Here is an 18,207-nt window from a genome sequence, read left to right as displayed (position 1 = left end):
AACCAGGGGTAACAGCAAGGACAGGAGTCTCCATGGCAACTAAGCAAAGCGTGTGAGAAAAGGGATTGTATGGCAATGACCGAGGATTGTATGAGCATGTGTGAGAAAGACACATCAAGTACACCTTGGACTAAAATAATACATTATGCAGCAACACAAGGATATCAACCAGTGATCCCAAAGTCAACAGTGGTTTGTGGTTGAAGCTAGTCATGTGTTATAGAGGCTTTGTAGAAATGCCAGACACAGCTAGATTTGAGTAGATTTAGCAACTTAAGCGCTGGTAGCTTCTTTCCTTGGAAAAGAGTTGATAAAACTGGAATGCGTTTATCATCATTTCATTTTTGTAAAAATCTAGCTTTTTCTCGCTGGCTGCTGCCATGTTACCTACCAACGTTACGATGTACCTAAATGATGCAAAACAGCCCTCATATTTGAATAATAATATTGCTGAGGAACATGTGAATCATTTAGATGTCAGTGCAGTGCAACAGGCAGGCGGCATGTGTGCAACAAGTTTGATTATGCATGAAATTGAAAACTCTGCTCCAGCAATGTGGTCATTTCACATCCTGCCTGCTCCATCTTAGAAATAACATGCAGTCAACTATGTCCTGGAACAAACAATATGATTTAGATTCATGAAGAAACTCTTTCCGTTGAACTAGCTGACAGCTGAACTGATGACTGCTGAGTAAATATTGTCTGAGGTTAATGTTGTCTAACAGAGTGGAACACGTGTACAGGCGAGCAGAGAAACGCACACGCGGGAAATCACAGTCCAATTACATCAAGCTAAGGTTTCACACGGTCGTCCTCTCACTCCATCTGTCTTTCTCACTTCTTTTCCTTAACACCTTCCTCTTCCTTCCTTCCCACTTCTCTATTCGTCAGGGAGAAATTAGAAATGCAGGAACACATTGTCGCAGTAGGCTGCCTCCACCTCCTCTCACACCTCTGACATAGACAAGCATGGGCGGCTTCAGCGCTGCGGCTAAAGCTGGGTGACGAGCTGACGTTTTAATCAAAGTGATCAAATTAGCAAAGGAATGAACAAACCCTCTGAGGACCAAGTGTTTTTACATGTTCTATAAGAAATCACAAGTGTTCCATTATTGATGATCATTTTTCAAAGCAACAAGACTTAGATTGTTTCACATCCAACAGGCAGGTCTTTTCAATATCATTTTAGTACAGTATACAAATGCTATACTTTCCTCTGCCTTTCCTTCGTGTGGCAGCTGTTTGACCAAAGAAGACCTAAAATAATTGATATGATTAGTTGATCGATAAATAATCTGCAACTATGTTGATGTTCATGTCATTTTTCAAGCAGTTATGTCAGTTTCTCTGGTTTAGCTGCTGCTTTTCTGTTTTTTTTTTTTTTTTTTCACTGGACATCTTCAGGGTTTGTTTTTTTTATATTTATTTTTTATTTGCATAAAATAATTAACAGTTACAGACCATCTTACATTTAAATTGTTTTTGAAATTATACCAGGGGTTCCCAACCTTTTCCCCCGAGAGCCCCCCAAATGACTCCTGTTGGAAGTTGCGCCCCCCTTCCCCACACACACACACACACACACACACACACACACACACACACACACACACACACACACACACACACACACACACACACACACACACACACACACACACACACACACACACACACACACACACACACACACACACACACACACACACACACACACACACACACTTAAAGTTTAAAAGTCTCAAAAATGCTACAACTACTGTCACAAACTGGATGAATATGAAGTATTTTGTTAAAGGAGAATGAAAGCTTAAGGAGCTCTGTTGGAGTGACTTTGATGGTTATTGGACTCAGGATTAATTCATTTGGATTCCCGCTGTATGAAGAAATGAAAGTACGTCGCGGAAGTGCAAACAATTCACAAAGGGATTAAACTGTTTAAAACACATGCTCAAAGTAAGCCGGATTTTGCCGATGTGTTTTTGTGGATTCAAATTCATAAATAATCTACAAAATGGAGGAGACCGATCTGATCGGAGCAACTGTGACAAATAATCTGAAACCAGCATGGACAATGACTATGTTTTAAAAATGCGCTTATCCAGAAAAGCCTGGTTTGGACACTTAACGGGCAGAAGAAATATTTCTATTAAAGAAAGAATTACACATTTCTGTCTTTCTATGCCTATAATAGCTACTAACTTGAATTTGTATTCAAATTAATTAATCAATTATTTTTTATATTTTATTGTAATGTGGAGACAAGGCTTTTAGTGGCAATCATTTATTGCGTTACCATTATATGTAAAAACATAATAATTAAAAAAAAAGTCTAAATATGATATTTGGCCTCAAATCATCTGAGGCCTGGCGCCCCCCCTGCGATCTTTGGCGCCCCCCAGGTTGGGAACCACTGAATTATACAAAACAAATAATGTAAATCACGCATACAGACAAACAAACATGTCTTCGGGTTTTAAGCTGTCAGTCGGACAAACAAGACATTTTAAAAATGTCTCTTTGGGTTTTACAAAATTAAGATGAGCATTTTATTTTTATTTTGCAAATTCACACACCAGACCAATAGGAAAAAAAATATGATTTATAGATTGATTAATAATTACAATCCTTAGTTTAAGCAAAAACTTTTAATGTAACAACCACAATTCTACCAATTTTTTCTAAATTTAGAAAACAACTAACTTAAGATTTAATAGCCACTGTCTGTAAGTCAATGGTCTGGAAAAGTGTGATTTCCCCATCTATATAAAACAAAACACTTTTCTCCTGTGCAGTGTGTCTGTTAGCACACGGACACCTTCATCTCCAACAATGCAAATGCATGTTCTGCATTGCATGAACCATCTTTCCTGTCGGTGAATCATATCACATCTCCGGGGGGACTCATTTTGTCCTGCAGCTGGCCGGTTCTGTGCGCAAAGGTGGAGGCTTCTCATCAGCTGGCCAGACCTCCTGGTGGCATTAACACGCCACCGCTGGTTTCTATCTACAAATGACGCTGTCCAGGGGTCTGATTGCAGAACCAGAGAGGCAGGACTGCAGCTGCTGCTTCTGAAGTGGCAGCCATGATTGTTATCAGTAGGGTCCCAATGCTCATTTTGGCCTTCATGAAGCTGCCGGCCAGCCATACAGGCACCACTGGTCACACACATCATGCAGAGCTCTCTCTCCCACACACACACACATACACACACACATACTGCAAAGCCATACCTTGGCATAGTTTGTAGTCTTGATGAACCATTGTGTGAGCAGCTTCTGCTCCACCAGGGCGCCCGATCTCCAGGAGCGACCATTTTCATCCACCTGCTCATCAGCCAGCACCGTCTGATCCACAGGGTCCCAGTTCACCACCGCCTGGAACACACACACACAAATTCAGATAAACAACACACACACAAATGCAGATAAACACACATAGTTCAAAGGAAAAAAGAGCTTAGGAAGTAGTCTGGATTTAATAGACAGAGAAAAGGCTTATTTCAAGGTTGTCCAATTTCGTTAAACATTATTAAAAAGCTTCTAACAAGCGCTGCTATTTTCCATTCTTCTTTTTTTGTCAAACAGTAATGGGTGAGCTGCCTCAATCGTTCCTGTAGCAGTCAGCGACCTCAAACCTAAACCAATCATACCATCCTTTCAAAAGGAAACCTGTATAAGCACTTTAGTGCAAAGGCCATTCCTACCTCTTTCTGATATGCCAGTCCTGCTTCAAAGAGCTTGACAAACAGATACTGCGTCCACCTGTAGTAGTCTGGAAGGCAAGTGGTGACTTCCTGTCGGGAAAAGCAGAGTAATGTCAGCAGTGGGTGGTGTGACGCATACAAGAGAGCAAATCAGATCTAAAAGCCGTACAGTCTGTTTGATGCTCAGTTCTACTTCACTTCCTACTCACCCGGTCCCAGTTGAAGCAAAGCCCGAGGCTGTCTAGCTGCTCCCGCATGGACTGGATATTACTGACGGCACAGAAAACAGCAATGTTAGGGTATGTTTAACAATTCACGCTTATAAGAACAGATGTGATATTTCAACTACCTCTTAGTCCACTCCTCTGGGTCGAGACCTCGCTCAATGGCTGCATTTTCGGCCGGAAGTCCAAAAGCATCCCAACCCATCGGATTCAACACCTTTGGATTAATTTATAAGATCTGTATTGGTCATGATAGCACTGTAAACAACAATATGGATAATCAACTCATTTCAAATCATTTAACATACAAACTGTTCACTACTTTCAGCTCAAAATGTGAAGGTTTGCTTTCTCATTGCAAAGTATTTTCAATTTTTATCACTACTTTTACAGACCAAATGATCAATAGAACAATTATAGACTGATTCAGCCTGTATCAAGAACATTTAAAGCCAAAATAAGCCAAGATTATATGAATTTGAAATTAGAATTTGCTAAATGTTTTGTTTTTTTATGTTCATTCACATGCACAGAAATGTCTGCCTTCAGTATATATATATATATATACATATTATATATATTCTAGTGTCAAACTCCACATCTAGTTATCATTTTGCACAATAAAAGGTCCAAAATCCTATTTTATTTGTATTTACTTGCACATCTCAAAACATTCTCTTGCACTATTTTTTCAGTTGTATTTGTTTTATGTCCTGTATATATTCATGTTGCACTGTTGGAGGAGCCTGTGACTTCAGTTTTTCATTGCCATATCTACACTGTAGCTAACGTGCACATGACAATGAAGCGATGAATACTTGAATTGAACACAAAAGAAAAAGCCAAATGAACAATAGCAAACACATTTTTTGATGGAGGTCTTTAAAGTTTTGAATGAGCAACCGCTTACTTTATAAAGTATGTGATGAGAGGATTTATGCAACAACCAATAAAAGTAAAATGAACCATGTTTTATTGAAGGAGGTAAAAAACTAGCTCTGGGTTCCCCTAACTGCAGCACACGTTGACCCCTATATGATAATGGCTCAGCTGTGATCTCAACTCCATTACACAGGGTAGTTACATTACATTACATTGCATTTAGCTGACGCTTTTATCCAAAGCGACTTACAATAAGTGCATTCGACCAGGAAGATACAACCTTGAAGAAAACAGAATCATATAAGTACATCAGATTTCATAGAGCCAAACATTTCAAGTGCTACTCAACTGGCTTTAGATAAGCCAGCCCTTTATTAGTATATAAGTGCTTTGTTGGTAATTTTATCGCTCAAAGTGGAGTCTAAAGAGATGAGTTTTCAGTCTGCGCCGGAAGATGTGTAAGCTTTCTGCTGTCCTGATGTCAATGGGGAGCTCATTCCACCATTTTGGAGCCAGGATAGCAAACCCACAAGCTTTTGCTGATGGGAACTTGGGTCCCCCTTGCAGTGCGGGTGCAGCGAGCTGTTTGGCTGATGCAGAGCGGAGTGCACGTGCTGGGGTGTATGGTTTAACCATGTCCTGGATGTAGGAAGGGCCAGATCCATTCACAGCATGGTACGCAAGTACCAGTGTCTTGAAGTGGATTCTAGCAGTTACTGGAAGCCAGTGAAGGGAGCGGAGGAGCGGAGTGGTGTGGGAGAATTTTGGAAGGTTGAAGACCAGACGAGCCGCTGCATTCTGGATGATCTGCAGAGGTCAGATGGCACATGCAGGTAGACCACCCAGGAGGGAGTTGCAGTAGTCTAGGCGTGAGATGACGAGAGCCTGGACCAGAACCTGCGCTGATTTCTGGGTCAGCTGGGGACGTATCCTCCTGATGTTGTAAAGCGTGTATCTACAGCAGCGGGTTGTAGCAGCAGTGTTTGCAGTGAAGGACAGTTTGTTATCTAGGATCACACCCAGATTCCTTACTGTCTGAGTCGGGGAAACAACGGAGGTGCCGATGTTGATTGTTTGGTCAAGAGTGGGACAATCTTTTCCCGGAAGGAAAAGCAGTTCAGTCTTGTCAAGGTTGAGCTTGAGGTGATGAGCAGACATCCACCGAGAGATGTCTGCTAGGCAAGCAGAGATGTGTGCGACGACCTGGGTCTCTGAGCGGGGAAAGGACAGAATTAGTTGGGTGTCGTCAGCGTAGCAGTGGTATGAAAAACCATGCGGGCTAATGACAGACCCGAGCAAGTTTGTGTACAGGGGGAAGAGGAGGGGACCAAGAACAGAGCCCTGAGGGACCCCTATAGTTAATTGACAAGGGTCGGACTCGGACCCTCTCCAAGTAACCCTGTAGGTGCGGTCTTTGAGGTATGAGGTGAGGAGGGAAAGTGCAGTGCCTGAAACTCCAAGTTCTTGGAGAGTGCGAAGGAGGATCTGATGGTTCACCGTGTCGAATGCAGCAGACAGGTCCAGAAGGATGATGACAGAGGAGAGGGAGGCTGCTTTAGCCGTGTGCAGTTCCTCAGAGACAACGAAGAGAGCAGTTTCTGTTGAGTGACCTGCCTTGAAACCAGACTGGTGCGGATCAAGAAGGTTGTTCTGATGGAGATAACAGGAGAGTTGTTTAAAGACAGCGCGTTTAAGTGTTTTAGACAGGAACGGGAGGAGAGAGACAGGCCTGTAGTTTATAACATCAGATGGGTTGAGAGTGGGTTTCTTTAGGAGAGGGTTTACTCTTGCCTCCTTGAGACTGTTTGGAAAGTGACCAGAAGTTAGAGAAGTGTTGATGAAATGGGTGAGAAACGGTAGAATATCAGGAGCGATAGTCTGAAGGAGGTTTGAGGGGATAGGGTCCAGAGGACAGGTGGTAGGACGGGCAGAGGTAATGAGGGTAAGAACCTCACTTGGAGAGAGAGGGGAAAATTAGGTTAGTGTGTGGGTGAAGGGAGGGTCTGGTGACCCAGCGGTGAGTAAAGGTGAGTCAGAAAAAGAAGAGCGAATATCATCAACCTTTTTTTCAAAGTGGTTAACAAAGTCGCTTGACAGAAGGGAGAAGGGGGGAGGGGCTTTGGGGGGTTCCAAGAGGGTGGAGAAGATGGAAAATAGTTTTTTGGGATTGGAATAGGAAGATTGGATCTTATCTTGAAAGAATAGTTAATGCATTTACACCAACTACAATGTCCATGTAATTGCAGCTGTTACATTATGCAAAATAAGTGGAAAGCCATGTTAAGCTAAAAATGGGAGATCAGGATGTGACAGCTTTAAGCCTGATGCAAATGACTCAGTAATCTGTTTTACACACAGTGTCCGGAACAAAAACCACAATTTACTGTCACTTTCCCTTTGTCTGCTTTCTCCCTCTGTTCCTCTGTACTCTGTATCCACATTACCACCCAGCATACACCCTCCTTAACATAAGTCATTTTCTCCTCCAGACGACGTCTCGCTCACTCTTCTCTTTTCCCCCCTTAAGCACTTCGGATGTGTCTTTCTGCTCAGAGAGAGAGAAATGAGATGAAAGCACAGGAGTGGAAGGCGGGAGTAAAGTAGAGGAGAGGCAGAGCGACAAGGAGTCGAGGACTGGAGAGGATCATCGCACGGACTCTATCGGGTCTGATGTTTCAGACGAATTGGTATCCTTGGTAACTGCCTCATTTGTAAAGCCGAGTGCTGGATGGCATTAGGATAAGAGCGCTCGGCACGGCAGACCACTGTGGCTCAGGAGGAATACAGGCACAGGCCAAAGAATAAAAAACATGCGTCTCATTAGGGTGGATACGCTACTATGTTGTTTATTAAATGTACATTTGGAATTAAAGTGAGGCAGTATTCATGAAGGGAATTTTATAGGGAACGCTTGTGATGGACAGGCTACATTAGTGAGCCCAGTTCTCAAAGCTTAAAGAAAGCAGCAAACTATCTTTTCCCCGCTGATAGCTTCAGCTCCACTTATCCCTATGAATGCTCGGCTCTTCACCAACCCGTCATCATGGTACATTTCAGGGCTTGAGTGACAAGAGGCAGTGTAGGCCCATTTTATGACAATCTGTCCTCTGCAATGTGGAGCAAATCAGTGCCAAGCTGAGGCAGATACATCACTCGGTGGCTCCAGGATCCTCCCGTTGACGACAACAGGGACAGGCTGTGTTTGCTGAGTGATTTTGTGAATGTGAGGCCACTCTGCTACATGCGAGCGTCCGCCCACACAGCTCCAGCTAGAGGCTTTACTCCATCTGTGGCAGCTTTGTAAAGCACGTCAACTGTTATCTCATCACACTAATCAATTCTAACCAGGCTCTGGTAATTGCATCAATATAAAACTGTCTTGTTAAGTAGCACAATGATACACAGGAGCCCATATGCACAAGCAGCTGTAGAGCAAAGGACAAGAAGAAGAAGAGCGTAAAGTCAACCCGTTTTCATTTTCATCTATAAAGGTTAATTTCAACCAGTTACTGAAGTAGATTTACCGTAGCGGTATCCAGGAATGCAGATCATTTGGGTTATATGAATAGTTTCGAACATACTGTTGAACGCACTGATTCCCTTTTTCAGTTTAATGAGATTGATATCACCGTGCAGTTCATATTAAGCTACTGCCATCAGTTGGTTAGCTTAGCATGAAGACGGTAAATAGCTACCCTGACATCTTGGAAGGACACAATACCCTTTGGGTTTTCTAACCAATTAAACACATAATTGATTAGTGTTATAAGCAGCTTTAGAGCATCTGGGAGGTGGATTTGGTTACTGTTGGACAGAATAAAGATAGTATTCGCCGTTGACCTTATCTTGAGAATCCAGATACTTTTTCTTCAGTATATAAATAAAATAAGATTTCCATATCTTCAAGGACATAGCCTTTTTACCAAAGGACAATTTAACCCTCTGGACTTCTGGAGTAGAAAGTTGTCAATTTCTCAATCATCCAGTGATCAAAGGACAGTAAGGCACAGTCTGCCACTTAACTCATTAGAAACTCTATCATTACTCCATTGATGAGTTCTGGTCATAAGATTACTGGACAACAGGAACATGGAGTCTGGGTAGTGGGTACAAACTATTTTCTGATTTAAAAAGCCAAGAAATAGCTTGAGCGTGACAATCGACAGAGTGTACGTTCCTAATTAACTAGTGAATAAAGAAGTGTAAACAAGGTTCCCTTTCTGACAGATGCTGAGAGAAAGTACACTCCTGGGCAGGAAGTAGTTGCCAGTCATGTGAAACCACGTTTCTGTTCGGGGAGAGACCAGACAAAAACAGAAAGAGAAAATCCAGCAGGGAAAGAAAACAGATACGTTTTTCACACTTCAGCTTGACGACTGGGAGAAAGGGACGCATAACAAGAGGACAAAGACTTAACATAAAACATCATGTCAGGTGTGTGTCTGACAGAAACTGATGGCAGCCGCATCAACAGCAGACTACTGGACTTTAAGTCCTAAATATATATTGATTCTAACACTTGATTGTATCTCAGAGAGGATCTAAAAAAAAACACAGTTGGTGGTTTCAATGTTTTAACCCAGCAACATAAAAGATGGACACATTCTATAATTAGGTACTTGTAGCAGATGAAACATGTTCATGAAAGAAAGCATTTAGTGTAAGCTTTATATAAAATGTCAGAGTACACAACATGCGATTGGAAGAAATCCATACAAGTTCAACCAGCGCAGAAAATGTAATTAGATGCTCTTAGGACCATGTATGCTTTGGTCATGGAGGCTTTGTCTTTCTAATAATGGTACTTATTTTCTGTTTGCGTGATATAATGCACTAACTATGGCATTAATGTGAGATGAGACAATTGAAGTGTCTTAGTTCAGTAGAAGTATAAACACAGGCTGCAGCAGTGTAAACACAGCTTAATGATATTATTCAGAAAGAGTTGAATACATGGATCAGGAACAAAAAGACCAGTCGGACAGCAGCGCAGTGAGACTCGGCTAAAAGCCATTCATTGTGATATTCAGAGTGAAGCTGATATCAGAAAGTCAATAATGTCAACACTGTATAATGTTATGAACCCAACACAGATAGAAACACTTACTGTTCTAATACAGAATGAAGATTCACCAGATGTATCATGGGTAAAGGCGAAATCTTTACCATTTAACCCCAACAGGAAAGCATAATGTCTCTCAATCATGACAAAAAATGCTTCTACAGTACCTCTGAGGAAGACACAGACTCAGTGATTTTGGGGACATTTTAAAAGTCAGTTCAGTGAACTGTGTGTCTGCATTGAAACAGGGACAGTAAAGCCACAGAAGAGTACTTGTGGGGGGGGAAAAATAAAGCAAAACGAGCCAGAACTTAAGAGTTACAAGCTTTGAGTCGTAATTGGGTTTTTCTTAATGTGTGGCCACCAAGAGCTATTGTTTTGGACTTGGGAGTAAACCAATGTTTTTAATTTTTAAATAACTCTTAGACTAGTGATATCACTGGTTAGTCGTCCCCTTAGTCAATGAATGGGACATTTAATCTGATGATCCATTATTCATATGATAGTCTTTAAACATAAATAAGTTGAAAAAGCTCTGTTTAGCAACCAATTGCTTTAGATTTTGGAAAAACTAAGTAAATTATTGAAATTAGGCAACAGGGGATCAAATTAAAGAGGCCGTTACTTTGATTGATACTAAGTTTCAAAGCTGTTGGAAAGATTTTGGATAATGTCAATACAGAACTCAACAAAATATATAAATCATAGTCCTAGTTGTTTTTAGACAATATAATGCGTACATACAGCAGATATTAAGATTTGTTAAAAGAGAAAAAGCACAAAAATGAGGAGACTGATTGAATCAAGAGTCCCAGTAAGTCATGACAGTGAGCCACCATGGAAACTGAAGCAGCTAATTAGAAATGAAACATCATTCATTTGGTTAAACAGTCCTTTTTCATACTGTGACATGTCACAATGTCTTCCATCCAAAAGGCCTCTAACTCGTGTGCTTTTCTTAGTGTGATGCCAGATTGCACTGACCCTGCTTGTTTGAGGGAGGATAGAAGGAAATGATAGAAACTAATTTACTGGGAAGCAGACTAACCTGATGGCCTCTCATTCTCTGGAAGTGTCCGATGGTGTCGCTGATGGTGTAGACTCGCACGTGGCCCATGTGCAGTCGCCCCGAAGGGTACGGAAACATGGAGAGGACATAAAACTTCTTCTTCTCTGAACTCTGAGGAAACAAAACATGGGATGAAAAAAATTTGAATTCTGAGAAAACACAATAATAGTTAATCTATCATCAGTGGGGGGCTTGTGTACAATATGCTGCATTAACCTGACGAAGTCATGACAGGCGTAATAACTCATCTCCTACAGAGCGAGAGCACTGACTGACTTCTGGTGTGTGTCGGTGTCTGATTATAGATGGTTTACAGTCACAAGTTCACAACACAGTTACCAAGGCAACACACTAAGTACTGGTTACACCCAGTTATACGTGATTACAGGAAACCTGAGTCATGAATTTTTCAATAAATTAATTAGGGACCAGGGCTGTCTTGAATGCACTTAATCACTGTCGGCCCGTCCCAGACTGATGCACGGTGCGACCATTAGGGTTTATAATCAGTCGGAGCTGCAAGCGCCAGACCCCGTTAGAGCTGGAGGGATGTAGAAGGATGTGGAAGGATGTGGAAGGATGTGGAAGGATGCAAGACGACATCATTATCTAAACTATAACAATTTCATTCATTTATCTAAACTGTGCACACATACAGCTATTTAACATTTTAAGTATTTACTCATTCAATGGGACTACCAGCGGTGTTCATTTTGTCAACAAAATACATTACCCCAAACACTAAGTGTAACAATTTCAACATGCAATATCTTTGATAAAAAATGCAGTAGAAAAAATGCAATCTTTATATCTAAAAACTTAACAAAAATCCCTTTTTGAATATATCTTTTGGGCCAGAGTGCCTTTATTGATAGATACAGTGTTGAAAGGGAAAGACAAATGGGAGGACAAAAGGAAAGTTCCATAACAGAATTCAAAACTGCGAACTGGGCAACGGACAGCTCTTTTTGATTTAATTGAGGTCTAATTTAATATGATAACTAAAACATTGGTAACAGTTTTCATTGACTTTTTCTAATAAGTTACATTTTTCTTTGACTAAAATAGACTAAAAAGTCCAGGCTTGTAGTCAACTAATATTTAACAACAAAAAACAGGATATTTGCATTTGCCTAATTTTGCATACAACCCTAATTATTTGCATATTGAGTTGGTCTTTTACTCATGACATGGGCCTGGGAGGTAAGGATATAATAATGCACCACATTAAATGGTGTTTAACATGCAATGTAGTGAAAATAAAGTCAATAGGGTGTCATATGTTAAAGCTCCCATGTCAGGCTTGTCCGGTTATTACCCGTCCCCTTGTGTGTTATGAAGGTTTTTCTGCATGTAAACGGTCTGCAGAGTCAAAATCCTTAAATTACACCCTGTAGCGAGTAAAACTCTAACACAGAAAATACCTCCCCAAAACGCCTCGTTGGTTAAACGTCATCATCCATTTGATTCTTCCGGGTACGTGCTTACGAAAGCACGTACCCGGAACTAAATGGGCCAATCCTTGGAGCCGTTACATTACGTCCGCGGAGCCGTTACGTTAAGCCCCCGCTGATTGGTCCAAATTGAACAATCCACACACACACACTCAGTGCAGGCAGCTCTGCTGATTTCTGCTCCCTGGCTGCAGGCTGATAACAGACAGTTTGGATCGCGGCGAAATTCTCTCTGCAGACCCATTCTCACAGCGTTTATCAACCTTTTTCTTACTCAATATCAAGACACACTTATTGTTTTTACTTCGGCTGTGACTTTGCGTGTGCTCAGGGTGAGTTTGGCTGTGTTTCGCTGTGTATCGCTAAACAAGGGAACCACACCTCCACGGAGGTCAGCGCGATTCACAACGTGAACCAACCATCAGAGCACACTGTGCTCACAGGGAGGGTGGGGGCTGGAGCTATTGGAGCTACAACAAGCCGTTAAAGGCAGAGAGTGAAATTCAGTGAATACACGTAGTTTACAGAGATGCTGTTTGAGAAACCAAAGTGATTTTGGAAAATTGCACAATATAAATCTATTCTAGTAGACCTCGACAATGGAATTATGATCAGTGGAAATGGCCATCACATGGGATCTTTAAATAAGGATAAGGTGTTTACGTGCCACAGTATCCAGGTTAACGGGATAAGGGCCTAACCAGGTTTCTAAATCGAGTGTACACACTCAAAAAATAAAGCCAATCAACTAAAAAACTATGAAAAAGATGTGTTTTTGGATAATCTCAAGGTTAAAGACAATAGGTGTGAAGTGTGAAGGCCTTCTTACCTCCTTCAGTGCATCCTTCCTCCACTGTGCCATAATTCGTGGGTGCCACCATTCTTCCACCTTGCGTCGGGTCTCTGTTTTGTAGTCCTTCTCCCACTCTCCTGTCTCACTGAGCAGGGTGCGGGTGCTGGGGTGGAGGAGGCGGGCCGCGGGGCTCAGGAGAGCTCCTCTTATCAGGCCGGACCGGGCGGCACCCAGGGGAACCAGAGCCAGCCTTCTCACTGACGCCTGCATGCTTCCTCACCTGAAACAGAGCAGGTACAGTTAAAGAGCGGGTCAGTGAACAGGAGGGTGCTGTCAGGGAATAAATGAAATATCCAGAGGTGGGTTGACTTCAAGATCAGAAGTTTGTTCCTGTACTTATATTTATTGTATTTCTTTCTTAGTTAATACATATTTCTTTAGCTTTTGTAATTTTTCTGCCTAATGATTCCAATTGTTTTTTTGTTTGTTAAATGAGAGGTTTATTCAGAGTGATGTGATTACGCTCTGCTTTGGACAGGCTGTTCTTATTAAAGTGCATGCCAGCTCAGATGTGAGAATGACATTTTCAATCAAATTAATTACAATTATTCACAGATTTCTCTGCCACAAATCTGCTCATCAGTTTAAAACACTTTGCTTTTTGTTAAGCCTCCTAAATACTCAAACAGCCTTGGGTATCTGACAGTAATTACATGTGGTAATTAAAAAGGATTGAATTACAGGGTTATCAAAAACAGGATAAAAATGACTAATTTCTGAAATTAACAACTCAGATTTGACTGTGGGTACTTCAAAAAAGTTTGACACTCTTTTGCATGAGCACAGCAGTGAGGCTCGACCCCCCTGTGGTTCAATGTAGGTCAAACACTCAACTAGAAGTGAGAAAAACTTTTTGACCCAAATTTGTCAGACAGTTTCCAAGGTAACCTGGGATATACATAAAATCTCTTCACCTCCGTGGTAGCAGAAGACGACTGTTGCTGCTAACCCGACCCGTCCAAGAGAATATTTTTACAGCAGTGACATATCTGGATCTCAGAGAGCGAGACTTTTATAGCTGCTCAGTGAAACAAGGGAATAATTAGCACACCAGAGGTACAGATATAAATGGGGTGAATAAAAAGTAGGTCTGTTCATCTATAGCTGTGGGAGCAATTAAAAAGGTTGTTCTATGTTCTGTGATATTAAGAGAAAACAAATCTGTTGTTTATATCAGTGGAAATAAATGTAGACTCCTGTATGGTATGAGTCAAATCATATTATTTTCACCAGCAGATACAAATTGTGGATTACAGCAAATAAACAAAGTGCAAATTAAATTAGTGTCACTCAAATGGAAGAAACTTCAAGGGTTTACTGACCAGGGGGACAGATCTTCTGAGGATAGCTCTGAGCTTTTTTTCAACTAAATGAGTGCGACACCAGAGAAGGGTGCTCGCCCCCCTCCTCTCCTCTTCTCTCACCACCCACCTGCTTGTGGGAATGTGTTTTTCACTCAATTCTCCAGAGTATAACCTGAGTCTCGCAGCAGCCGACCATCCTCCCTCAGGCTCAGGCCGGGAGACGAGCACTCAAGGTTGTGTACATCTCTGAAGGTGCAAGTGAGTGGGCTGAGGCGAGAGACTGAGAAAATGTTTCTATGGTGACTGGGCTCAACCGTTCGGGTGTCTCCTATTCAGAGTGACTGAAAACTTCTGCAAGCAACACGCTGGTTCACCACAGCAGAGGAGGGCCAAGCTTTATCTGAACATCTGTAGCTGTTGGTCATGACTACAGCCTGGTATCACACTCCAGTACTTGTTGTATGGACTGACTTCTCTACTTTATACTGACTAATACTGACAGTTGGAGTTGTTATTCTTCTGGCTGTTTCTACACTTATCTTCAGATATTTCATCTTAAATTAGCTCATTCAATACTATATTTTATTCAGAAAAATACTTATATGGTTGTTTTATATTATGACTCATTAAACACTGTTGCACTTGGGAAAGTTTGACTTTTAGAAGTTGTATTTTGTTCAACTGAAAAGGGAAAATTATTTTGAATAGATTCCAAATCAATGCAGCATTACAAAACGGGACGAGTCGGACAAACTTTAATTTAAAAATGAATATTTTAATGAAAGTGTTTTACTGCACAAATATTTTTAGCAGAGATAAATAAATATAACAATAAATGAATATCCGTTTTACATAAAATATTCATAAATTCATGTATTCATGTTACATATTGATATTTCCTTTATAAACAAAAGGTGTGTCCTCCTCGTCCAGTATAATAATAATAATTTCAGGTACAGATTGGATTTATTGGAAAATACATAATTAAAATACTTCCGATTTTTTCATAAAGTTATTCATATAAAATAATAAAAGTACTACAAAGAAAAGAAAGAGGTTTGTCTCGATTGTCCAGTGTAGGAATAATATCTGATATGGATTTGGAGTCACTTTTTAAATCTAGCTATTTAAAAAAAATTGTTATCTTATGTTAAAATATGTATGGAAAAGCAATTCATGAATCATGACATATAAGTAATGAAAAGAGGTGTGCCAAATAAGACACATTTGTTTCAATTTTAGCATTATTTTCAATAACATGAGCAAGTTATACTCATCGACTATAACACGTTTTTTGTCGTTTTGATGGTGCTAAAGTGAAACCCTGGCTCACTGCAGACAGTCTCTGAAACTGAGGAAGAAAAGAGACTGTCTGTCAAATATGTCCTTGTCTGTGTAGCAGATCCTCATCCAAAACATACTTTAAAAGGTGGTTCTGATCTTAATGGTTAAACATGAGGACAACTTCATGCAACGAAATTGTAACTTGCATAACTTTAGTTCCACTACACTATAATAAGATAGATATATAACAAAATACAATAGCCAATATGTGTGCTCGCATGTCATTGATTTAGATTATAGGTGTATCTTTCTGGTCCTCCGTTAGCTACAAATATAAAACGTACATCTGCTGGATTAGCTCTTGTATATCTACTACTGGTTCCCCTAGTATACTGTTAGTTATATAGCCTACATATAAAGTTAAATAGATATATTTATATTATGTAACGTTAAAGTCAGAGGTTGCACAGTTATAGTGAAAATGAAACTGAGGGACATTTTAGAAAAACACCAGTTTTAAGCTTCTTACTGTTTTATTTCCAGGTCCTTTAATTCCGCGTTATGATCGTGTAGACATACATCCAATAGTCCACGTTATTTATGTCGTATTCATGTTTTAAATGAGCTATACATGACCTATTTCTGGGATCACGACTTCGCCACAGGCGCCGCCATCTTGAATTTGAATAAACTTTATCAGCACAGTCTACATCGACAACGACAACAAAAAAACTGTATTATTTTATACCATAAGCGACATTTGTTTATACGACATGCCTTTCTAATGTGATAGTTTTTAAGACATGACTACTTTTGATTAAAACTTCTCCTCAGTTATTATTATTATTATTATTTTTTTTTTCAACCAGACCACTAAGGTCCTCCTTCTTTCACATACATGCCGAACGTGCTTGCGTGTGTCTGTTCTTGCAAGATCTCAATGGTTCTTCTCAGTTATTAAGTGAGTGATGGCATTGCTTGTTACCATAGCAACTCTTTAATCTCCTCCTGTTATTAATTCTAATTTTTCATTGAAAAAAATTATTACTCCAGTTAATTTACTGCCTTTAGATAAAGAGCAGTGTTTTGCACATCTAAAATAACCTTAACATGCACATTTGACAGATAAATCGCATTCATTGTCAAGAATCTCATTTTCATTTGTAATTCTGCCTGATGGGGATTCTTAAAACATAAAAAAAAAAAAAGGTTAATCGATTTAAACTATTGCCAGGAAAATAAATTATTAACTGATGATTTATCTGTGTCAAAGAAGAAGAACAACATTTGGGTTGCCAGGTTTGTAAGATTTCTATTGATGGTGTCCTTCATTGGATATATAACAAAATTATGTTTATATTGCATGATTACTCATGGGTCTTTTACTCTGATAAGCTATACAATTTTAATTTGGTATAGATGCTTCGCAGCTGTTTTGCCGTTGGTTAGTGTTGTAAAATGTTTGTTTTTTAAATTGAAAAGGGTATTTTAGAATCTTAGAGTTAAAAACATGTTTTTATTGATGATTCGACTTAAATAAAGCAATAATTTTAGATTTCCTATTAATTAACACGTTTTTGTTAGCATCTTGTAAACAGTACAAGAAACCAGTTGATTCTAAATAGAACAAGAAAAAAAACACATAGGCCTACATGAAATGTACATAATTTATTCATATATTCACAACATTTTGGCATTTAAATAAACTCAAATCACAGTCCTAGATGAAGATACTTACCAAAAATGTGGAATTTTTTTTATAAATCCATGACACATATCTACCGCCAACAGCACTACTTTCATTGTACATGATTTTAGAGAGGAGCCCTATTTCTTTGATGCTAACATCTAGTGTTAAGTGATTGCTGAATGAGAGAGCACCTTAACTCACTCTCATCTTCATCACATAGCAGAAGGAGGGAGATGACGAGGAGGAGGAAAGGAGACTAATCAGAGCCCCTTCTCTACGAGTTCTCACCTTTGATCTGACATGAAGGAGTGAAGGGAAAATGGAGGTTGGGAAATTATCAGCAGGAGATAGAGTTCCCAGCCTGACGTCACAGAGCTAAACCTGCAGCTCTGCTCCGGGCTGCCGTCGTATATCAGAGCAAAGTGGGCAGCTCTGCTCAGGGCACAACAGGATGTGGATGAAGAGGAGGAATGAGAGTGGGAAATGGGTTTTTGGCACAGTTGAGACACTAACTCTACACTACAGCAAGAGATCTGTCTGCAGATACAGAAGAGGCTCCCTTATGAATGTATCTCATACTCACTTCCTCATCATGATGAATGGTATTTTATTATTTGTTCAAAATTGAAATTCCTGCTGAAATCCAAAACTTGGAATACATTTTTTCCTGCAGCT

The 18,207-nt window shown here is 40.1% G+C and overlaps 1 protein-coding gene across 1 annotated transcript in view; it reads right to left on the bottom strand.

The window, feature by feature from the left end:
- Positions 1 to 16,534, bottom strand: part of lars2 (leucyl-tRNA synthetase 2, mitochondrial) — a 33,980-nt gene extending 17,446 nt beyond the window's left edge. Inside the window, 7 exon segments of the mRNA XM_079692168.1 lie at positions 3,238 to 3,381; positions 3,711 to 3,800; positions 3,920 to 3,980; positions 4,060 to 4,151; positions 10,927 to 11,058; positions 13,231 to 13,474; positions 16,372 to 16,534. Coding sequence (XP_079548294.1) covers positions 3,238 to 3,381; positions 3,711 to 3,800; positions 3,920 to 3,980; positions 4,060 to 4,151; positions 10,927 to 11,058; positions 13,231 to 13,464 — 753 coding nt within the window. The 5' untranslated portion in view covers positions 13,465 to 13,474; positions 16,372 to 16,534.
- Positions 16,535 to 18,207: the final 1,673 nt, after the last annotated feature.

Source organism: Notothenia rossii (genome assembly GCF_949606895.1).
Source record: "Notothenia rossii genome assembly, chromosome: 7".
NCBI lineage: Eukaryota > Metazoa > Chordata > Actinopteri > Perciformes > Nototheniidae > Notothenia > Notothenia rossii.
Note: the sequence above shows the minus strand (reverse complement) of the source record. Positions and strands in the feature narration are given on the sequence as shown.